At 40.1% G+C, this 18755-nt stretch overlaps 3 protein-coding genes across 3 annotated transcripts in view; 1 reads left to right on the forward strand and 2 right to left on the reverse strand.

The window, feature by feature from the left end:
* Window positions 1–5139, reverse strand: LOC140921669 (selenoprotein P-like). The gene is made up of 3 exons (XM_073371677.1): window positions 4969–5139; window positions 3258–3485; window positions 1–1262 (listed from the first exon to the last, which is right to left on the reverse strand). Exons 1-3 carry the CDS (start codon window positions 5001–5003, stop codon window positions 1007–1009), a joined length of 519 nt encoding a protein of 172 aa, XP_073227778.1. The 5' UTR covers window positions 5004–5139; the 3' UTR covers window positions 1–1006.
* Window positions 5140–8564: 3425 nt separating this feature from the next.
* Window positions 8565–10034, reverse strand: LOC140921569 (uncharacterized). Its single transcript, XM_073371569.1, has one exon. The coding sequence runs from the start codon at window positions 9980–9982 to the stop codon at window positions 9032–9034; it is 951 nt and encodes a 316-aa protein (XP_073227670.1). The 5' UTR covers window positions 9983–10034; the 3' UTR covers window positions 8565–9031.
* Window positions 10035–10569: 535 nt separating this feature from the next.
* The window catches only part of LOC140921405 (chloride channel CLIC-like protein 1), a 30465-nt gene continuing 22279 nt past the window's right edge, over window positions 10570–18755 (forward strand). The window contains exons 1-2 of the mRNA XM_073371403.1: window positions 10570–10761; window positions 17141–17866. Of these exons, the coding sequence (XP_073227504.1) occupies window positions 10615–10761; window positions 17141–17866 (873 nt within the window). The 5' untranslated portion in view covers window positions 10570–10614. The remainder of the gene's footprint in view (window positions 10762–17140; window positions 17867–18755) is intronic.

The following is an 18755-nucleotide window of genomic DNA, read 5'->3' on the forward strand; positions in this document are numbered from 1 at the left end:
CAACTTCATTTCCCTCTAGCATAAAGACATTGTCATCGTTATAAGAGCTGAGATAATCCTTGTTTTGGAAGCATTTGCCTTCTACGCATCAAAAGTTACAAATGAGGATTTTATGCAACTTCATCATAGCGAAGACACCTACCTTTCAAAAACTTGAAAGTTATCTTTATCTTAAAACAATTCCGTTTTTTCAAATTTAGTCAGATGTTGTCGGACGCCTATCAAAGCATCCAACGTTTCAGTTTGGTTTCCTTGTTTTCTAATCGCATTTGAAGAGAGTTTGTAAATCAAAAGACATAGCGGCAGGGCTGCAAAAGTTTGCTGTTATTATAACCGTAGGTGCTTACCATTTACAGAAACCACCCAGCTGAAAATCTTGTGCATAAACATAAAAATATAAAAATTTACGTGGTGGGAGAACGACCGGCTACAAAGTATATCCAATCAGCTGAACAGACTAAAAAGAAGGGGAAAATAGTGCTTCACCTTATCACAGCCCATATTTTCTGACGCTTTCCAAACGGGATGGCGCGAAACCAGGCGCTGTGCGTCACGAGATTCGACCAATCAGAATGAGCTATTTGTAGTGTGATTTGCCTGGCGCGAAATATATAAATTTCCGGGAGTGTTCGAAACTTCTGGTTATCCCATGTAACTGGTAAGTACCCCTGGCAAACATTTTAGTCGAACAAACCAGGAAAACTTATGTGGCATACGTAATAAATGTTGCCCATAAATTTCTTTAAGTACTATACAACGCTTGAAAACGCTAGTCTTCGGTATTTGATCTGTCCGGTCATGGGGCCCGACCAAAGTTAGGATTTTCACTGGGGGGAACGCATTTTCAGGGACCAAACTTTTCATTTGCAGCTCTGCGCTGAGTGCCCTAATGTTTAAGTCAGTTGAACATATGATCATAAAATGGGGAAAGTCGACTTTTGTAGCGGGTTACGGGCGCCTCCAAAGGCGTTTATAATCTGTTCTCTTGTGCTTGGTGCCTCGCTTATTATTTTTGTTCCCGATCGCTGCTGTTGCTCAAACCCTCCTGCTTTGTAACAGGCGACGAGGCAGTAGTGCTGTGACGTTCGACCTGTGATTTTCTACTCTCTGACGATGATAATGAACTTGGATTGATTGTAGTCTTGTTTGAGGTAGTAATCACAGCGGTGATGGGAGACGAGTTTTTGGTACTGGGCGTGGTCGTGACAGGACAGTATTGTTTGCATTTCGATGGATTGTTAATAACTTCCCACAGAGAGTTTCTGAAACAAAATAAATGCTTTCAGCCCTCTAACCAGTACAGACAACTCTACGAGCGGACACTTTCCTAGAACGGATCAAGGAGCTGGCCCCCGCTATATATTTTACAGTCATTTTGCATTACTCTCTCTCTATAAGGCAGACACCTGACCTCAATGTAAACTTTGTACTGATCCCAATGCAACGGCGTCCGTCTTAAACAGGTTCGTACTTATTTAGCAAACAAACATTGGCCGTTTTTATGCTAGAGACGTTAAAGTAGTCTGAGACGTTAAAGTCGTCTTAAGACGACTTTAACGTCTAGTATAAAAACGGTAAATAAGGCAGACGACTTTAACGTCTGACGACTTTAACGTCTTCTGTTAAGTGCGTCCGAACGACGCACTTAACAGACGACTTTAACGTCTCAGACGTTAAAGTCGTCTGGTATAAAGACGGGACGTCGTAAACTAGGACGCATTTATGCTCGACTCGTCCAGAGACGACTGGGACGAGGGCAAAACAACATGGCGGCCAAGAAGAGCATGAAGGAGTCTAGTGGCAGAAAGTGGAGTGAGGATGAACTTAAGGAGTTTGCATCTGTTCTCGCAGACGTCCGAACTGAATTTGTTACCAAGATCTGCATTTCTAAGTCATGCCTTTCTTGGCGACGGCGAGAAATAGACTTTAAAAGTTGTAACGCCGCCGCCATGTTAGAGTTTGGACAATTTGTTCGCATTTCGCGGGCTTGAAGTTCATTTTTGGCGCCGCTTTAACTCGTGTCCAGTGTCTTCCGAGAGTAGAGCCTAGTCCTTTTTCGGAAAAATCTACTTTTTTAAATAAGGTCGTCTACTTTTGTGCGTCCCGTTTTTACACTAGACGGCTTTAACGTCTCAGACGTTAAATGCGTCTAGACGACTTTAACGTCTCTAGCATAAAAACGGCCATTGTGAAGCTGGGGTAGCTTCTACCATGCCGATTCCCCTAGTAATCAATAATAGTTTTAATGTTCTCTTTTCTGTTTTGGCTTTTCTTCTTCTTCTTCTTCTTTTTTTTTTCTTTCGCTTTTTTTATTACCGCATTTTATCGCTCTTCCCCTCACTGCCGCTACGAACATTTCGGGAGAGGTCCCCTTTCTTTCCCTAGTCCCTGTACGGCGTCCTCCCAGGCTTTCTCGGTCAACGTATTTCGGTGACGTAGCCGAGACGAATGGTCGGGAGGTCGCGTGGAATAATGAGGCCAAGGGACCCAGGCACGCAACTCTCACGAAATGTCCCTAACGGACTCAACGGTAGAAGGCGATGAGAAGGTGGCTGTATTCGCAGGCCAATTAATCTTAAAAGTTACTAACAATAATGAAATCCCAAGCTATTGTGTATGTCTCGTGGTTTTTTTCGGCTTTCTTGTCAGTTTCCGATGTGTAGTTCTTTTTTTCAACAACTCTGTAAATTACATTTGGTCAATGGCGGCAAAATTAAAAGCAAACCACAAACAAATAAACCAACAAAATGGCCAACTTGGTGGAACGTCATTGCAAAGGTCAAGCATCTGCCTAGCTACTAGAATGATCACCTTCAGATTCGAGGACAAGATTTGGCTTTTGCTTTTTTCGCGTATTCCCAAAAAATAGGCGCCCCGGAAAGCAACATATATATACTTTCTCTTAACCAGAAAGTTAGCACGGTTATTTTCACAATCGCAAGATGATAAAACTTCTAACATTTGATAACTTTTTCAGTCACTAAGACATTTTCGTTAAAACTCGTAGAAGGGTAACAAAGGCTTTATTCCACGGAAAATAAACCAACCCAGTGACGTTTCCTCCGAGAACCCAGTGAAGATACAGATTCCACTAGTTCTGTTGCAGAGGGGAGGGGTGTGCTATCACGTTTTCCCGCCAAAATGACGCTGGTTCACGTGCACGCACTACCTAGTACTGCAAAAATCTTGTCTACGTAATCTCGTCCTCGTCTTAGAATCTAAAGGTTTCTTCGAACTCATAGGAGGATGCAATTTACCTGACGAATGGCCACCCAAGGTAGCTGTATGGCATAGAGAAGTGCTTAACCAGTAGTCCGCACCGATCATAAATCAGTATATCGTCTTTTGCACCACCTAGCATTCCCATGATATCTTGCGAAACTGGCTCTTGGTAGACAGGGAACGAGACTCTGCTGGTCAACTTGGAGATTGTGGAGGCGGCCCTTTTCATGTTCAAAATCATGAACGAAACGTCAGTGATATTCCTAAATGAGGGAAAACGTGCGCATGGAATAAAGTTCAATATTTCAAAATAAAGCTGAAAAAGTAGAAAGTATTGACGTACCTATGGAGTCACCTGGATCACAAGGAGCCCTTTATATTATCGCCCAGGGGCGCAAAGTCCCGATAATTAACGGGCCCGTACAGCTGTTGTTCTTTACATGAAAGATAGAAGTTTTAACAGTTTTGCATCTTACATGACAAAACTATCAGTTAATGGAACAAAATGGAGTATTTAGCTAGCCAGGACCCGCGCTCATATTCTTTTTATTTCGATTTGAATATTTGATTTCGGACGCGAAAAGTTATCGGGACTTTGGAGAAACGGGCCCTAGATCTTTTCGATTGCCTAGATTTTTAGGGAAGAACGAGATGATTCAGACGTAGACTTGAGTTCTATTCAGGCTACGCTATCGCCCTAATACATGTCCCACGGAAACAGCTCTGGTGCAGCAGCTCCGGACGATTGGGATTATCGCAGTGGCCTAGAAAGAAATTCTTATATCCATGTAATCCCCCGAATCGAGATGATCCAGAGAATTGCAGTATTGATCCTGGTCACGAAACTATATTTCTGACATTTTCAACCTCGTTGAAGGGTCGAGATATCTTCATTTAAGTACCATACACAAACAGTTTATTTGAAATTTTCAATAAGGAAACTCTGTGTAATGGTCGTGACCATGTTTAAACGTTTTACTGGGATTAATTTCATAAAGCCGGAAGGCTCCTCGTAATCAAGAGATAGCACGTAAATCCAAACGTTTTTCCTTCCTTAAAAGCTTCTCCAGCAAAGCAGCGAGCGCTGAAATTTGACTGCGACAGGCGGTTCGCAGGAGAAAAAAAAAATGAAGAGGACATTGAGACGGTTGAGTCATGTTATGTCTGCAAAACACTACATTTGAAGTCTTATCCTGTAAGCTAGCATACTACTCACAAGGAGGTGTCCTTAGGGCTCGTCACGCAATCTTCACGCGTGACGAGCCCAAACAACCTTGTCTGCGTTGGACTCTATAAACCCGCGTCGTTGCATAGTGTAATAGGTGTAGATTCATGCGCCTTTAAAGGAGCTGTGTCACGAAATTCAGCCAAATTAGGAAATTACAAAATGCCCGTTAAATTAAGAGAAACATAAAAATAACCGCTTAAAACTTTAATGGAAGGTTAAAATAACATAACAGAAACAACAGATGCCACGGATGGGCAAAACTGAAGAAGATTGAAACGGATTGACATTAGGGTTTTTGAAAACTGTTCAGCCTAACAGTTTTTCAAAGTTGATCCCTGCTGCTTGCAACTTCAAAAATAATGCTCAGGAGACATATTTGTTTGTCTCGGATCCCTGATTTTGTCATTTACATGTAATTTCTTTGCTTACTTTAAGTTCCATAGCGATTGAGGTCGAGTAATTGGCAAAATTAAACAAAATGAACTGGACTGCCGTGACACAGCCCCTTTAAGTGTTACCTTTTAAAGACTACGTTCTTGTACATGACGTTCATTTGGCTAGCCTGCCACTGACAAAATCGTCAGCTGGCCAACAGTAGTCCAAGGATAACCACGTGACCCTTAGAGCGTGCTTCAGCCAGTGGGTTCAGTTGATCAATCTTCCATGAGGAAGGCCGCTGGCATGTTCTTGAGCCTTCACTTTGAACCACCAAAGCAAGCAAAATAGCAGGCAGCAGAATGCTTACAGGGCGCATTCTGAGCAAGAAAAGCTGCAATGAAAACTTTGTGAATTAATATTTCAAATTGTAAAAGCATTGAAATACCCCTTCCTGTCTTCTCAAAATAGGTCCCAAATGTATGTTAGGCGCCAAAGGGATTTGTTTTTAGCTTGTCGGCTCACCTCTGTTGTGAAATTGGATATAGAACTATGTGAAGGAATTTAACTGTTGTGGTGTAAATTTAAAAGAACCGGTGTTAAATTGGGGTTATTACACTGAAATACCTTGAATCATGCAGTTAGAGCTGCTGAAGCTCTTCTAATTTCTTAAATTTTGGCGAAAACCTAGTCATTTCGTTCCTGGGTAACTGAGATCGTGTGTCGGAGTGTACGTGCTGCAAATGGACGGCTCTGAAATGTCAAGAGTATCGAATTTAATTTTGTAATAGCACAAGTTGCAAACCCAGCTAATTTCCTCGAATTCTTCCTCACTTGGCAGGTTTCTACCACGTTTTAAAAGCAATAAATTGTGTTGTTACCTTTGACATCTTCACGTATTTAAGTGCATGTCAGCATTCCTTCTGGAATGACAATACTAATAGAATTGTCAATTGTCGCTGTTGACTTGCTGATATTTAATATTTCTGTATCGAATTCTAGGTCAAGAGCAAATCAGAGTGAGATATTAAACTCGCATATTTCGGGGTTGGAATAGAGTAATGGTTTTAGGAAGAATTTGTCCACTCCCCTGGACTAAGAGCACCTTCGACTCTGCTTTATCATGCTGTTTAACAGTTCGCGAATGGTTGGATAAGCTATTCGGAAAAAGAGTTTGTTTGACACCTCAATAGCAGAATATAGAGTACTCCTCACAAAGCGGAGTGAAAAGAAAAACTCACTACAAGACCGTTGTAGGGGAGGGGGGTCTGCACAAAGGCTAAGTAAACCTGACGCAGTTTTCACATTTCACAAAGCCACATGTTACAACACAGACACTAATAAAGGCCAAAAAAAAAAAGAGAAAGAAAAAAAGGGGTTTGACTTCATATCTTGAGGTACTCATTTTTAAACACGGTTTTTAACCAAAAAAGGTACCTCTTGTGTATACCTTCTATAGAAACTGGTTTTCGTTTCATAGCCACAAAACGTGCCACAAAAGCGCTTGAGATAACAGTGCGACAGTATTGGAAATGACTGAAGCGCTTCGGTAAATGATTCACATATTTCAGAAAATGGGTTATAAGTCTTAGCTGCAATACTCCAAGTTAATTTGAAACACCCCTTTTAATACTATGATAGCTTTCCTTTTCTTTTCTATACCTCAAATTGTGAAATCCTTACTCTTATTGAAAACTGTAACGCAATACGGGGGAGTATAACTGTATACCCAGTCCAGTCATCCCCTTTGTCTCTTATAAAGTCCTTAAAATTAAACATTAAAGAGCGAAGCCCGTCGAGTGTAAGACGTGCGCTGCGGGAGGTTGAATGATTCTCCCTCTCTCTTTCTCATCGTCCCTTTCGCCGAGGTGCCGTAATGACCGTTCCGTGAACGCCTACAAATGATAAGAAACGACTGGGATCGAGTAAGGCTACAAGGAGTTCCCCCTCCGGGATGCTATGGCCCCCGGGGAGGAATGCACTTTTAGAATGATTTTGATTTCAAAACGATACCCAGTTAAAGAAACACGCCAATTTTTTATATTAAAAATGCTATTAAAGATGATAACAGCCAAGAGATCATTACGATCTCTTGGAACAACTGATGTTGTGGTTCTAAATCCTTAAGATTCTAATCTAACAGATGTTTGACCTCGAAGGCATGATCGGACTTTCATTCGTAACCAAAGCACAGATACATATTAAGATTATTTGTCTTTGCTCTGAGACTCTTTGAAACAACTTACCCAACAAGACAAAAGGTGTCCTCAACGGCAATAGCAAAGTACGGTGCAAAGCTGAACGAAACTACTCAAACGCTTTCAACGTACCGGCAAAGGAAGCGCGACGAGCATATACTATATATGGTCACAGCAAGAAGGACTGGCAAGTGAACATGATACCCATGTCGCTGGCAACCTGTGTTGATTGATGAACCAGAGGGATTAGTCACGTTTGGGGCTTAGCGTGACGCCTCAATAACCTGGACAAAATTCGGCGCATACCGTAGCCTGCGAGCAAGCTCTCCATTTAGGGAATATCGTGAAAAGTGGACGCGCAAGAGGCACGCGAGAGGAGACGCGAAAGCGAGCGGGGGGGAGGGGGCGGGGGGAGGAGGATCGCGTTTATAAACTACCGCTTATAAACACCCCTTCCCCGCTCCTCACCAAGTTATTGGCCTATCCGTATCTACCTGTAATGTAAGCTAAAACATCCGTTTATACCCGACCCCCGCCCCTCTTACATAAAAGCCTCCCTCTAACCCCGCCCCCCTCCAAATTCAATTTATTGTGATGTTTTAAAGCTTAACCCAGTAATTGATTATACTACGAGCAGCCACTCTTTTTTCTCAGTCCATCGAGCAAAACGCGCGAGACACGAAAATGAGAACGTTCGTGATGGATATCCGGGAATTTTTTGCAACGTTTTTGAGCGACGCACGTAAACCGGAAGTGAGCTTTTTTCTTTTTTTATAATTCCTTGACGCATCCAAGTTTGTATGGCTGAATGTCTTTACTCTTATAGCCTGACGATTTGCCCAAACGTGTTTTCAAAATCACGGCTCAAGTGTGCAGGTGCATAACTTCCACTTCCGGTTGCCGTGCGTCCCTCAAAAACGTCGCTGCTTAAACTCATAATCTCTCCGCCTAGCGGCTTTGTCCCTCGACGCTCACACGCACGTGCACTCCCTTATTAAACAGTGGGGGATCCAGGGAAGGGGCCCGGTCATCCCTTATTTTTAGACCAAACTGAGGCCCAAAGCGCCGAAAAAAATTTTTTTGTGACTGCCACTCTCCCTATCTCAATGTCTGGATGACCGGGTCCCCGCCTTATCTGAAGGTCTGCATCTGCCATGACTGCTAAATCTGAAGAAATAGATAAACTACCCTCAGCCTATATTTTGATTAGCACGGCTACAGCTTGTTTGGAAGCACTTTTTCTTTACCGCCATTGTAAGCCACTCCGTTCCAGTGAGCCCTCCTAAAACCCAAAATATAAGCTTAATTAGCTACATAATCCCCGAAACAAGCCCAAAAATTATTTCCGGAACTTCCCCGAAAAAAGCTCTAAAATTCTTTTTGAAATGTCTAAAATTCTTCAAAACATCACCAGGTCACTTTTAAACAACATAGGATTTATTCAACATTTTTAACAGATATATTAAATTGACACAATCTCAGCAGTCCGCTGTATGTGATTCTTAGTTAACTTCTAAACATACAACCCTTGCATTAAAATTTAGAACTGGTATCTCTGGAACTATATGTCATGATTAAGGCAAACAATCACTGATGCGTATTACCTAGAGAAATTATTTGATAAATTAAGATGTACAACTTCAGACATTTCATATTTTTTTCTCCTTATTACTAGTACTTGATAACATCTTATAAATGGTAAATTTTGGATCATTTTGTTTAACACTAACATAATTTTCACGGTTCCTTGTAAGGTTATACCTTTAATATAAATAAATCATTCAAGTCAATTAATTAATCAGTTAATTAATTTACCTAACATTTCTGGACACCTAAAATGTAACGCAACATGAAGCATCACGCAATCGAGACTGTCTGTCATGCAATAAGACATTCATTTTTAAAAATGAATGTACATTCTTCATCTGCCTTATTACTGTCACTACAACATAGAACATGAACAACGTTTAGGCTCAGAAACGACCTAACAAGGTTTATAAACAAATAGTCAGATAGTGTGATTCAAAGCGAGTTTGTGTTGTCCCAGCGCCGTGTGACTTTCGAAAAACCTCCCACAGCGCACACAAGCCCAGTGGAAAAGCTCTTCACTGTGTTGATTCAAACTGACTTTGGACTTGAAGCTCTTGAAGCAAACGCCGCAGGTATAAAGGATATCAATAAAGCGAGACGGATTTTTCAGACGGCCTGTGCGAAAGCAGTAAACACTGTGTAAAAACGCTTGGCGACGTTTGTACCATATGGTATAACTAAACTGAAAACCGTATTCATATCCTGAATAATCAGAAGACCCGGAATTTATTCGCTCCCTGGTGTACTTCTCCACCGCTACCCCTTGTTGAGAATCATCATCATAACCTGCTCTCTCGTCTGTCTCGTCACGCAAGCTGTGCCTTGCATACGGGTGAAAGCGACGATGCCGTTTCTTACAACGATGGCGGTGTCTCATTTTCCGTTGCAGACTTCTCTCGCTGTACCTGCGGCTGCATTTCTTGTAAAAATATGACTGTCGCTCATCGTCTTGGAGAAATATATCCACGTCTCTCGAAGGAGTGCGCCGTGTTGTGATTTGCAAGTTGTCGCCGCGCCATGAAAACGAACGAGAGTCTTCCTTCAGAGAAGCGGAGCCGTACAAGAGCGAGGGGTAATCAAACACATTCTCCACGTATTCAACCCTTTTTGTCTTGATATAATTGCATTTCCCAACCTTTTCTAGCTCTCTCAAGACCCAGAGCCTTCGGTTATTCAAGGTGTACCATTCCCACTTCTCCGGGTAAAATACCACTTCGATGAGCGGAATATCTTCCATCAGAATTTCTCCATTTTTGAGCTGAGTAAATGTCTCAAGCAGAGGAATTCCGTTGTCAAATTTGGATGCAAGCACGTTCTTAGTGAAACGTATTTCTGAAGGTTTCAAAAGAACGAGGTAAGTAAAATTCATCGCGATATTGTTGAAGTGATGGCCTTATCATCAGCGAATGACAAAGATGTTGTGCAGGAGTTGATAAACAAGATTAGTCGTTCCACGTGCGCACGTGGAAAATGGCGCGAAATATTCCCAGGGGAGTCTGATCGATCCAGGAAAGAAAAACAAACATGAATCCACTTACAGGGGGAGGGGTAGAGTCTATTTAAAAGAACCTTATTTTTCTTTTACAGGTATTTCTTTTTCCGAAACACGCTCTAATACTTTCAAAAGTTTTGAGTTTTGTCAAGACCACTTTTATCAGCATTCCTTATTCATTGTCGATCTCTAACGCCCAATAAACAGGTTACAGAATTGGTTACAGGTGAAAATTAAAAACACACGTTTATTGAAAGGTATAAAGAAAGTATTAGTGGAAGAAAATTATACTAAAAATTTCAAAAATAATACTAAGAGAAGCCATGCTTACTGAAAATAAAGGAAAGAAAAATGTGAAACCAGTGCAGCGAGTAGATATGGTTCCGTGTGGTGAGGGGTAAGGATGGTTTTTGAGCTAGAATTAGTCACCAGTCTCTTGTCGACCATTTTCTAGGAATCGTTCATGAGGTGAAGTAAATGCAGAAGAGAATGTGAAACTTACCGACAAAATGTATATTTTCCCGCTTCTTTTAACTACTGTTACCCTTCTTGGCGGCTCTGCGTTGGTAAAAGCGGACATTGATTCTGGAAAAACGCCTCCAATGGAAGAATGGGTGAATCCTGGAGACATGATTAACTATGACACTGATAGCAAGGTTAGTTTCGTTTTCAAAATTTAAATTTAATGCACAATATTATTTTGATACAAGCTAAAGCTATGGTTGCAAAGCATAGATAACATTTAGGCCTTCCACATTCTGCAACGAAAAATTGTATGTGTTCAGAGATTCCAGCCCTATGCGATGGAAAATAGGGAGTAATTATTAGCGCCTTCGGCGCGAGCTTCTAGCGGGGTCCGGGGGAATGCCCACCCCCGGGAAATTTTGCAAATTTAGGCTCTCTCAAGTGCCATTTCCTGAATTTTGACATCATTCCGGCCTGAGTTATAACATACCATAATGCCCTTCGCGAAGAAAGTAAGTATAATATGAGTGTTTCACAGTGACAGATCGCCAAAAATTCTAAAGATTACCAATTTTTCCCTAGTTTTCAGAATTTTATAATAAATCGGGAGAATTTGGTAAAAATCAGGAGAGCGGGAGGCAAGGCATCAAATCGGGAGACTCCCGATCAAATCGGGAGGGTTGGAATCTCTGTGTGTACATTAAGTGAGTGACTAAAAAGAAACAATTATCAGTTAAAAATTGATGCCGATTTTTGGGGGGAAGGGGGTGGGGGGGAAGTTGCGCAGGAATGGGGGACTAAGTGGGGATACGAATACAAATTACAGCTTAAATGCCCAATCGCTGGACGATGTTTTGGTTCAAGTTTCCCACCATTACTTTTTCTTTGGAATAATCATTGTGTCTCAGGAAAGCTAGGCAAGTCATGAAGTGTAGTAATACCAAGGGAAAGACTGCCCAACCCTGTTTGAAAACAATGAGAAGCTGGTATGAAGTGGCAATACATTATAAACTAAACTGAGAAATTAGTGTGCAGTCTTAGAATGTGCGGTTAAAAAAGTTGTTTCAGAAGCAAAGGAAAAATACTGCCTTAGAACCTCTTTTATATCATATATTTCGACAGTAGATTATCTAGATGATCAACAATCTAGTCTGCTTTTTTGAAGTCCATATAACCTTCTCCCAGTGCTTACATCATATTTTAGACGACTCTAAAATGTGGGTAATGACATAAAACGAAAGGTTGAAAAGAATCTGAATAATATCCTGACCACAAACAAAAGTTAACAAAATAATGAGTTCTGCATGCAACACCAAGAAGCACCCAAAATGTGGATTTCTGGGTATATTGCTCAAAATTGACAAGGCTCTCATCCATTCTGTGCAGTTCAAAGATGGCTATAGTTTCAAATATAAAATTCCTGACACCACAAAAGTTTCAAAATCCTCATCAAGGTAACACTATTCAATGTCAAACTATTTTGTTTTCGACACTGTTTGAACTTAAGCAATAGAAAACGTTTTCCGTGTTTGCATAGCCTGATATAAACACGAGAGGGGTTGGGAGAATTCGAGACAGTTATGCAAGCCCGAGACGAAGTCGAGGGTTTGCATAACTCGAGAATTCTCCCAACGCCTCGAGTGTTTATATCAGGCTATGCAAACACAGGAAAAAAGTTTTCTATTGCTTTTATAAAATAACTTTCCCTAGAAAAAAACGCAAAACTCTTTGTATGACACTGATTAAAAGAGAAATTCTTACCAGTCGCAAAATCTTGTCCACGAAGTCTTGCACGCTTAATGAATTCTTGTTTTGCAAAAAGATGCTTTGCAAAATACGGAGTTGTCTCGCTTAAAATGTCAGCTTAAGCGAAGAAAAATTGACTCACCTTCTTTGTAACGATTTTCCATGTTTCAGCCGACGAAGGAATGGGTAAATAAAGTAAACTTGTCGAGTTTTGAACTCGAAAACTTTTTCAAATTTGGTGCTTGCGTGATTAGCGCGCGAAAAGCCAAACAACTTGACGCCACAACCATGTTTACATACTCTCATGCAAACACTGCTCTCGGCCAATCAGAGCGGGCGTACTATCTTAGTTATTTTATAAATCCCAGTCTTACAGCCAATAATTTGTCCGAAGTTTTCTAACATTCCCCATCTGAAGCTTTTACAGGACTCAAAATTAACGCTCGCAAACTCACAGAATGCGAGTGATTTTGATAATCTGCGAGTGAGAAAAATATCCACTTGCAAACGCTTGCGAGTTAGAATCACCCATGACTCCCAAACGAAGGCAAAGAATTTGCTAGTGGTATCACCAGTTTGCTAGTGGCAAAAAATCTTACTAGCAAAACTTTGCAAGTGCACTTAAAAGTTAACTGCGAGCCCTGTACTAATATTGATAGGTATGTAAGCCCCTAGTTTATTCTAGTATTATTATACCAGCTAATTTTCTGAGAACACTCCCAACCCTTATCCAAGCCAGGAAGAATGGACAATCTTGGTTATTTTTTAACAGTTGATTGCAGGCAACACTGCAAACGCAATGAAGATGAAATCCATTAGGAAATTGAGTAATAATAATTACTTTAATTTTTAAATTCTTGAAGAAATTCATCAGGCTAGAAAAGTTAATAAGTTGATTTAAATATTCTTGAAACATAGCCAGTCTTAACGTCTTAATGATGCTGACAGTTTCGATGACTGTCAGCCATCTTTATCAAAACTTGAAAAATATTAAAAGTGTCAGAAGCCTTAAATAGGCTTCTGAAGGTGTTAATTATTGCAATAAACGTGTAAGACCCCTTTACCAAGACCCCCTTTACCAAGAGGAGACATTAACCATCATAAGAGAACGCCTAGATAAAGATCAAGATCTAAAGAAAAGAACAAACCTAGAGGTTGATGATATAATGGATCACAGAATTTATTGCCACCACCACATACTTCACTTTCAGAGGACAATATTATTCAAACAGAAGTTCAGCACAGCCATGGGCAGCTCAGTATCCCTGATCCTCGCTAACTTCTTTATGGAATGGCTAGAACAACAGGCCATCGCCACTGCTCCCATAGACTGTAAACCTAAGCTATGGAAACGATATGTGGATGACATCCTAGAAATCATTAAGAGGGGAAAGGTGCAGGCTCTGACAGATCATCTTAACAGAATAGACAAAACAAACAGCATCAAATTCACGCACGAACCAGAGAAAAATGGCCAGATCCCATTTCTGGACACCCTTATCACCAGGAGGGAGAACGGATCCATCAAACTACTGGTTTACAGGAAAGCCAAACACAGACCAGTACCTGTCGTTTTAATCGCATAATCCGCTTCAGCACAAAGTTGCTGTCATACGGACGTTATTGGAAAGGAGTGACAGCATTGTCACGGAAGAAGAAGACCGTAAACAAGAGGAAGAACACATAAGAACAGCCCTCCATACATGTGGTTACCTGGATTGGGTGATAAAGAAGGTCAAAGAGCAAATGAACAGAAAGAAAGCTATTACAAAAAAAAAACCCAAGAAAGATAAAGCACAAGAAAAATCAAGAGGAGTGGTGACTGTCCCATATGTCCACTCATTCACGGAGAAAATACAACGTATATTCACCAAACACAAGGTAGCCACAGTGGTTAAACCTCTAACCACCCTCAGACAGGTTTTAGTTCACCCGAAGGACAAAGTTGAGAAGCAAAAAAAGACTGGAGTGGTGTACAAAATTCCATGCAGCCAATGCGAAAAGGTATGTATCAGTGAAACTGAGGGACAGCTGGGAACCAGGATCACAGAACACAGAAAGGAAGCAGAAAAGATCTCTGACAGAAATTTCACAAGATCCACCGGCAGAGCTTCTACCAGTGAACACCATAAATCAGCCATAACAGACCACGTCTGTCAGAACAATCATATTATGAATTGGGAAGCAAGTGAAGTAGTTGAGCAGGAAAGCGACAAGTTTAAGCGATGGATCAAGGAAAGCATATGTATTAGATCGAACACTCCTACTATGAACAGGGATGAGGGAGCCTATCAGCCTTCTCCCATATGGACACAAGTGATCTCCACCCCCAAACCAGGAGGGGAGGGGGCGTCTAGAGAGTGACTTTGCGCATTTATGGCAATATTAACACCTTCAGAGGCCTATTTAAGGCTTCTGACACTTATAATGTTGTTCAAGTTTTGATAAAGATGGCTGACAGTCATCAAAACTGTCAGCATCATTAAGACGTTAAGACTGGCTATGTTTCAAGAACATTTAAATTGACTTACTTTAATTTTTAGTGGATGAAAACCTTGTACCAGAATAATTTAAAGCATATTGCATTCTTTTTCACACTTTTCAAAGGCTAAGTTGTATGAAACAACTCCAAAGAAATGGTTCTTATTGGAGCCTGAGAAAACATACTTTAAAGGCCTCAAATTTCATAAAATGAAGTCTTATACATGACAATTTTACCTGTGTTTTGTCAATTTCTGTGAATTTTGAAATTTTTTTCCTGGGCCCCAGTAGGAAATCGTCTTTGGTGTTATTTGAAAATAAAAATTACTCAGTTCCTAATGGATTCCCTCTTAAGACTTTTAGGGATGTCACTAACAGCCAGCTGCCAGGTAATAGTCTGGCTGAAAAATGGCTTACCACTGGCTCAGATTACTCTGAAAGAAAAAGCAAGTGGTAATTGTGTAGAGGTAGTTGACTTAAAAAGCCGGCTTGACTGTCTAATAGAAAAAGCTTGCCTAGGTTTTCTTTAGCTACATCCCTGTTGTTTTTTTCAAAGAACTACAAGGAAGCAACTGGTATAAAGATCACAAGGTGTCCCTGCCAAGGACCAAAGACAGCCCCACCCAATGAGAAAAAACCAGTGGCTCATATTAATAATAAAATTTGGTTTCAAGGTTAACTTTTCCTAAATTACATTTTAGCCACATTAACTCTCTCTTAGGTAGTGGCATTTTGCAGACTATTTGTGTGTTGCTGAAAATAATAGCCTATGAAAGTTTCAACTAAATCAGTATGTCTCTGCATTGTCCATAATAGGTTATATGTGGCTAAATTCAATTTAGGTTAGGTTAAACTCAAGACAATGTTTGCTAGTGGTCTGCTCCTTTTTCTCAGGGTAGCAGTAAATTTACAGCTCTCCTGCTATAGTCACAGATTTTGCTAACACCTGCATTCAGTTGCTGGAAGTCTCATTTTGCTCCTTGCACTCCATTACCCCTGAATGTGTTTTGGTACATATGGGTAGTTAAATTCAGGGTTTGCAAATTTTATTGATGAGTGGAGTCAGTGTGACTTCTGCTTCACAAAGTTTGGAGTCATTTTGGAATATTTGGAGTCAAGTATCAGACACTATCGTGAGGGATACATGAAGTAGTTGTGGCGGTCCGCTGACCTGGAAAGCTCAAATCCATAATGGCGGTTATTGAGTAAACTACAGTAATTTACCCTCTTCCTGTTTTGTCGAGCAGTATGATTCTTTAATTTCGATAATTTAATTAAGGTTTACAAAGTTTACAATTAACGTAAATTGTATTTGTTGCGAAAAAGGTAAGGACAATTTTGTTTGTTATTTCTGGAGTCGAAGTGGCTCCCTGTTTGTTACCGAAAATTTTTGGAGTCGAAGTGACTCCCTCCGTAACCTCAGTGGAGTCATGTGAACAATTTTGGCGTAAAATACGCCAAATTTGGCATATTTTTGCCAACCCTGTAAATTTTTCTCACTGAGGATTTTAGTGTGAAGGTGTCTAAGAGTTATCCCTTACAGGGTTGTCATGGTCATATTCCATGTTCACTTGCTCCAAGACTTTTCAGACACCCTCCCCACACTCATCCATAAGATTGGATTAATATTCATTCAAAATATTTCCCCGATTCTCATTGGCTAAAAGCACACGCATAATTCACCATAACCAGTTACTGATGACCAAATCTGGAAGAATTTTGTGTTTAACGAGGAAGTGACATCAAAAATGCAGTGTTCTTGCAGGTTAAGGCACCGTTTACTGAGAAGACCTAGGGATGAGGTTGAGTTGTTTTGGTTGTGAAAACAAAAAAAAAATGGCGGACATTTCACTTGTTTCAAGAGTAAGAACTAGGCGAAATTATGGCTAAAAACATGGAAAGAACAACAAGAACACAACTTGAAGGGTGACATCTGCTATTTGGAGAACATTTGCAGAGCTGACAAACCCTAAACGTGCACTATCGAAGGTGAACTTAACATCGATGGAGGTAAGCATGTTTTAGCTCTGTTTTTAAACTAGGAATTATTTTGAATGAATAATAAAACAATTATTGAATTCGGCTTTCGTATCATATGAAGAATTATGGAGATCTCGGAGGATAACACCCTCTTCGATCTCCATAATTCTTCATAAGATACTCAGCCTCATTCATTAATTATTGTTAATTAATGTTGCTTTTTTGTATATGTTGTGGTTCAATTTTATCCTTGGTTTAAATTTTATTTCCTTTTTGGGGGAAATGGTAATATATGAATGATATATAAATAATAATATATAAACCATGGATAAAATTGAATGACAACATTTACATCACCAACAGGTGAAAACTGATTGTGGTTCACTGCAAGCAGAGCTTTTACAGTGCGAACAAGATTTGAAAAAAATGCCATCAAGTTGCCCATCATGTGCTGAGAAAACTGCTGCTAATGCATCACCTTCACAGCCTTGTGATACTCCATACTTCAAAAAGCTTGCAAGAACCATCCTTGGACACATTGAAGATTATGGGAGTTATGAAGTAACGGTGACTGCTTCAGAAGATGATTCTTCAACTCTCGAGAAATTTGTCTCATCAGATAAAGGAAATGTGCAGGATGTCTCTGAGGTTATCATTGGTATTTTAACAAATTTCAAAAGCCACGAAGATTGCTGCAGCAAATGTGACATATCAATTTTAAGTTACCTAACCGGAGAAGCAATCCTTCTTTCTGTGGCTGTTATTCTCGTAATATGTGCTGTTGTTATTTTTGAGATGCGTACAAACTTGTCTTGGCGATCACAACTATGGCTTGTTCTGTTGGTGAGTTTCATCGTCAGTATTCCTTGGGAATGGTACCGTTTGTACAGAAAAGCATTTGCCTCCAAGCAAGCTCAAATGGCAAGGGCAAACGAAATCCCAAAGGGTTGTCTACCTGATCATGAGTTGCATCCATGGGAATCGTTCAAGCTATGGTTTAGTAGTTCATTTACATTTTCAGACGACATCTGTACCCGATACCAAGAGACACTACTTGTTGATCCATTCTGGGAAGTATCCCCATCAAAAGTAAGTAGTTTTGTTTTTTATTCAGTGCAACAGCTTTGCTTTGCTGGCAGCTATTTTGAGAGAGGTTGTCGGATAAAGTGCATGCAACAATACCAAAAGGTATTGTGGGTAGTTTTGAGTTCACTATTCTTCAAAGAGATTTGAAAGAATGGCATGAGAGGCCATGGACGTGTGTTTGCAAATTCTAAAGGAAAGCAACAAAAGAAAGTTCGACAGCTACAGTGTCAGGAACAGTGTATTGATTATCTCCCACATTACCTTTCCAGATTGTTGCATGCACGTTTTTTCCGACTTAACCTTCCTTTAAATAGCTGTTTTACTGTCTTCCCAAACAAAAGATAAGCAATTCTTCAAAAAAGCAGTAATGTTGAAAGTTACAGGAAAACAGGCAACAAAAAACTTGCAACCTGTTTTGCAACGTTGCTACATAATGATTTAAATAGCAATGTTGTGCATTTTACCACCCTACAAGTTGCCTGTTTTACCATACAGCATGGGATAAAAGATACCACAATGGCAATAGGTATAGGTAATAGCATGATTAGTAGTGATATTTGGCATAAATGCCACGAGTGATATTTCAAAATATCGTCATTTGTCATTTCACGAGCCATTACGGGAGTAAACTATGAGACAATTTTGAAATATCTTGAGTGGTATTTATGCCAAATATCACGTACAAATCATGGTGTTATTTGTTTATACTACTACCGGCAAAAGGTTTGTAATTTTCACATGTAGGTATTTTGAATTAAGCTGAAATACCAGTGCTCTAAGACAATCAGATGGCAGTAATTTCTCATGTAGTAGTATAATGGGGAGAATTTTCGTTAAATATATCGAAACCTAAATGTTGTCTTTTCACTGGACTCATAATGACACTATAATC

Source organism: Porites lutea, chromosome 12 (assembly GCF_958299795.1).
Source record: "Porites lutea chromosome 12, jaPorLute2.1, whole genome shotgun sequence".
Taxonomy (NCBI): Eukaryota; Metazoa; Cnidaria; class Anthozoa; order Scleractinia; family Poritidae; genus Porites; species Porites lutea.

Excerpts from the sequence above, each read along its gene's own strand:
- LOC140921669 (XM_073371677.1), bottom strand. The coding sequence starts at position 5,003 with ATGAACGTCATGTACAAGAACGTAGTCTTTAAAAG. Across the intron at positions 3,486-4,968 it reads AAGAACGTAGTCTTTAAAAG|GAATATCACTGACGTTTCGT; the intron begins GTAACACTTAAA and ends TCCCTCATTTAG. Across the intron at positions 1,263-3,257 it reads CTTGGGTGGCCATTCGTCAG|AAACTCTCTGTGGGAAGTTA; the intron begins GTAAATTGCATC and ends ATTTTGTTTCAG.
- LOC140921569 (XM_073371569.1), bottom strand. The coding sequence starts at position 9,982 with ATGAATTTTACTTACCTCGTTCTTTTGAAACCTTCAGAAATACGTTTC.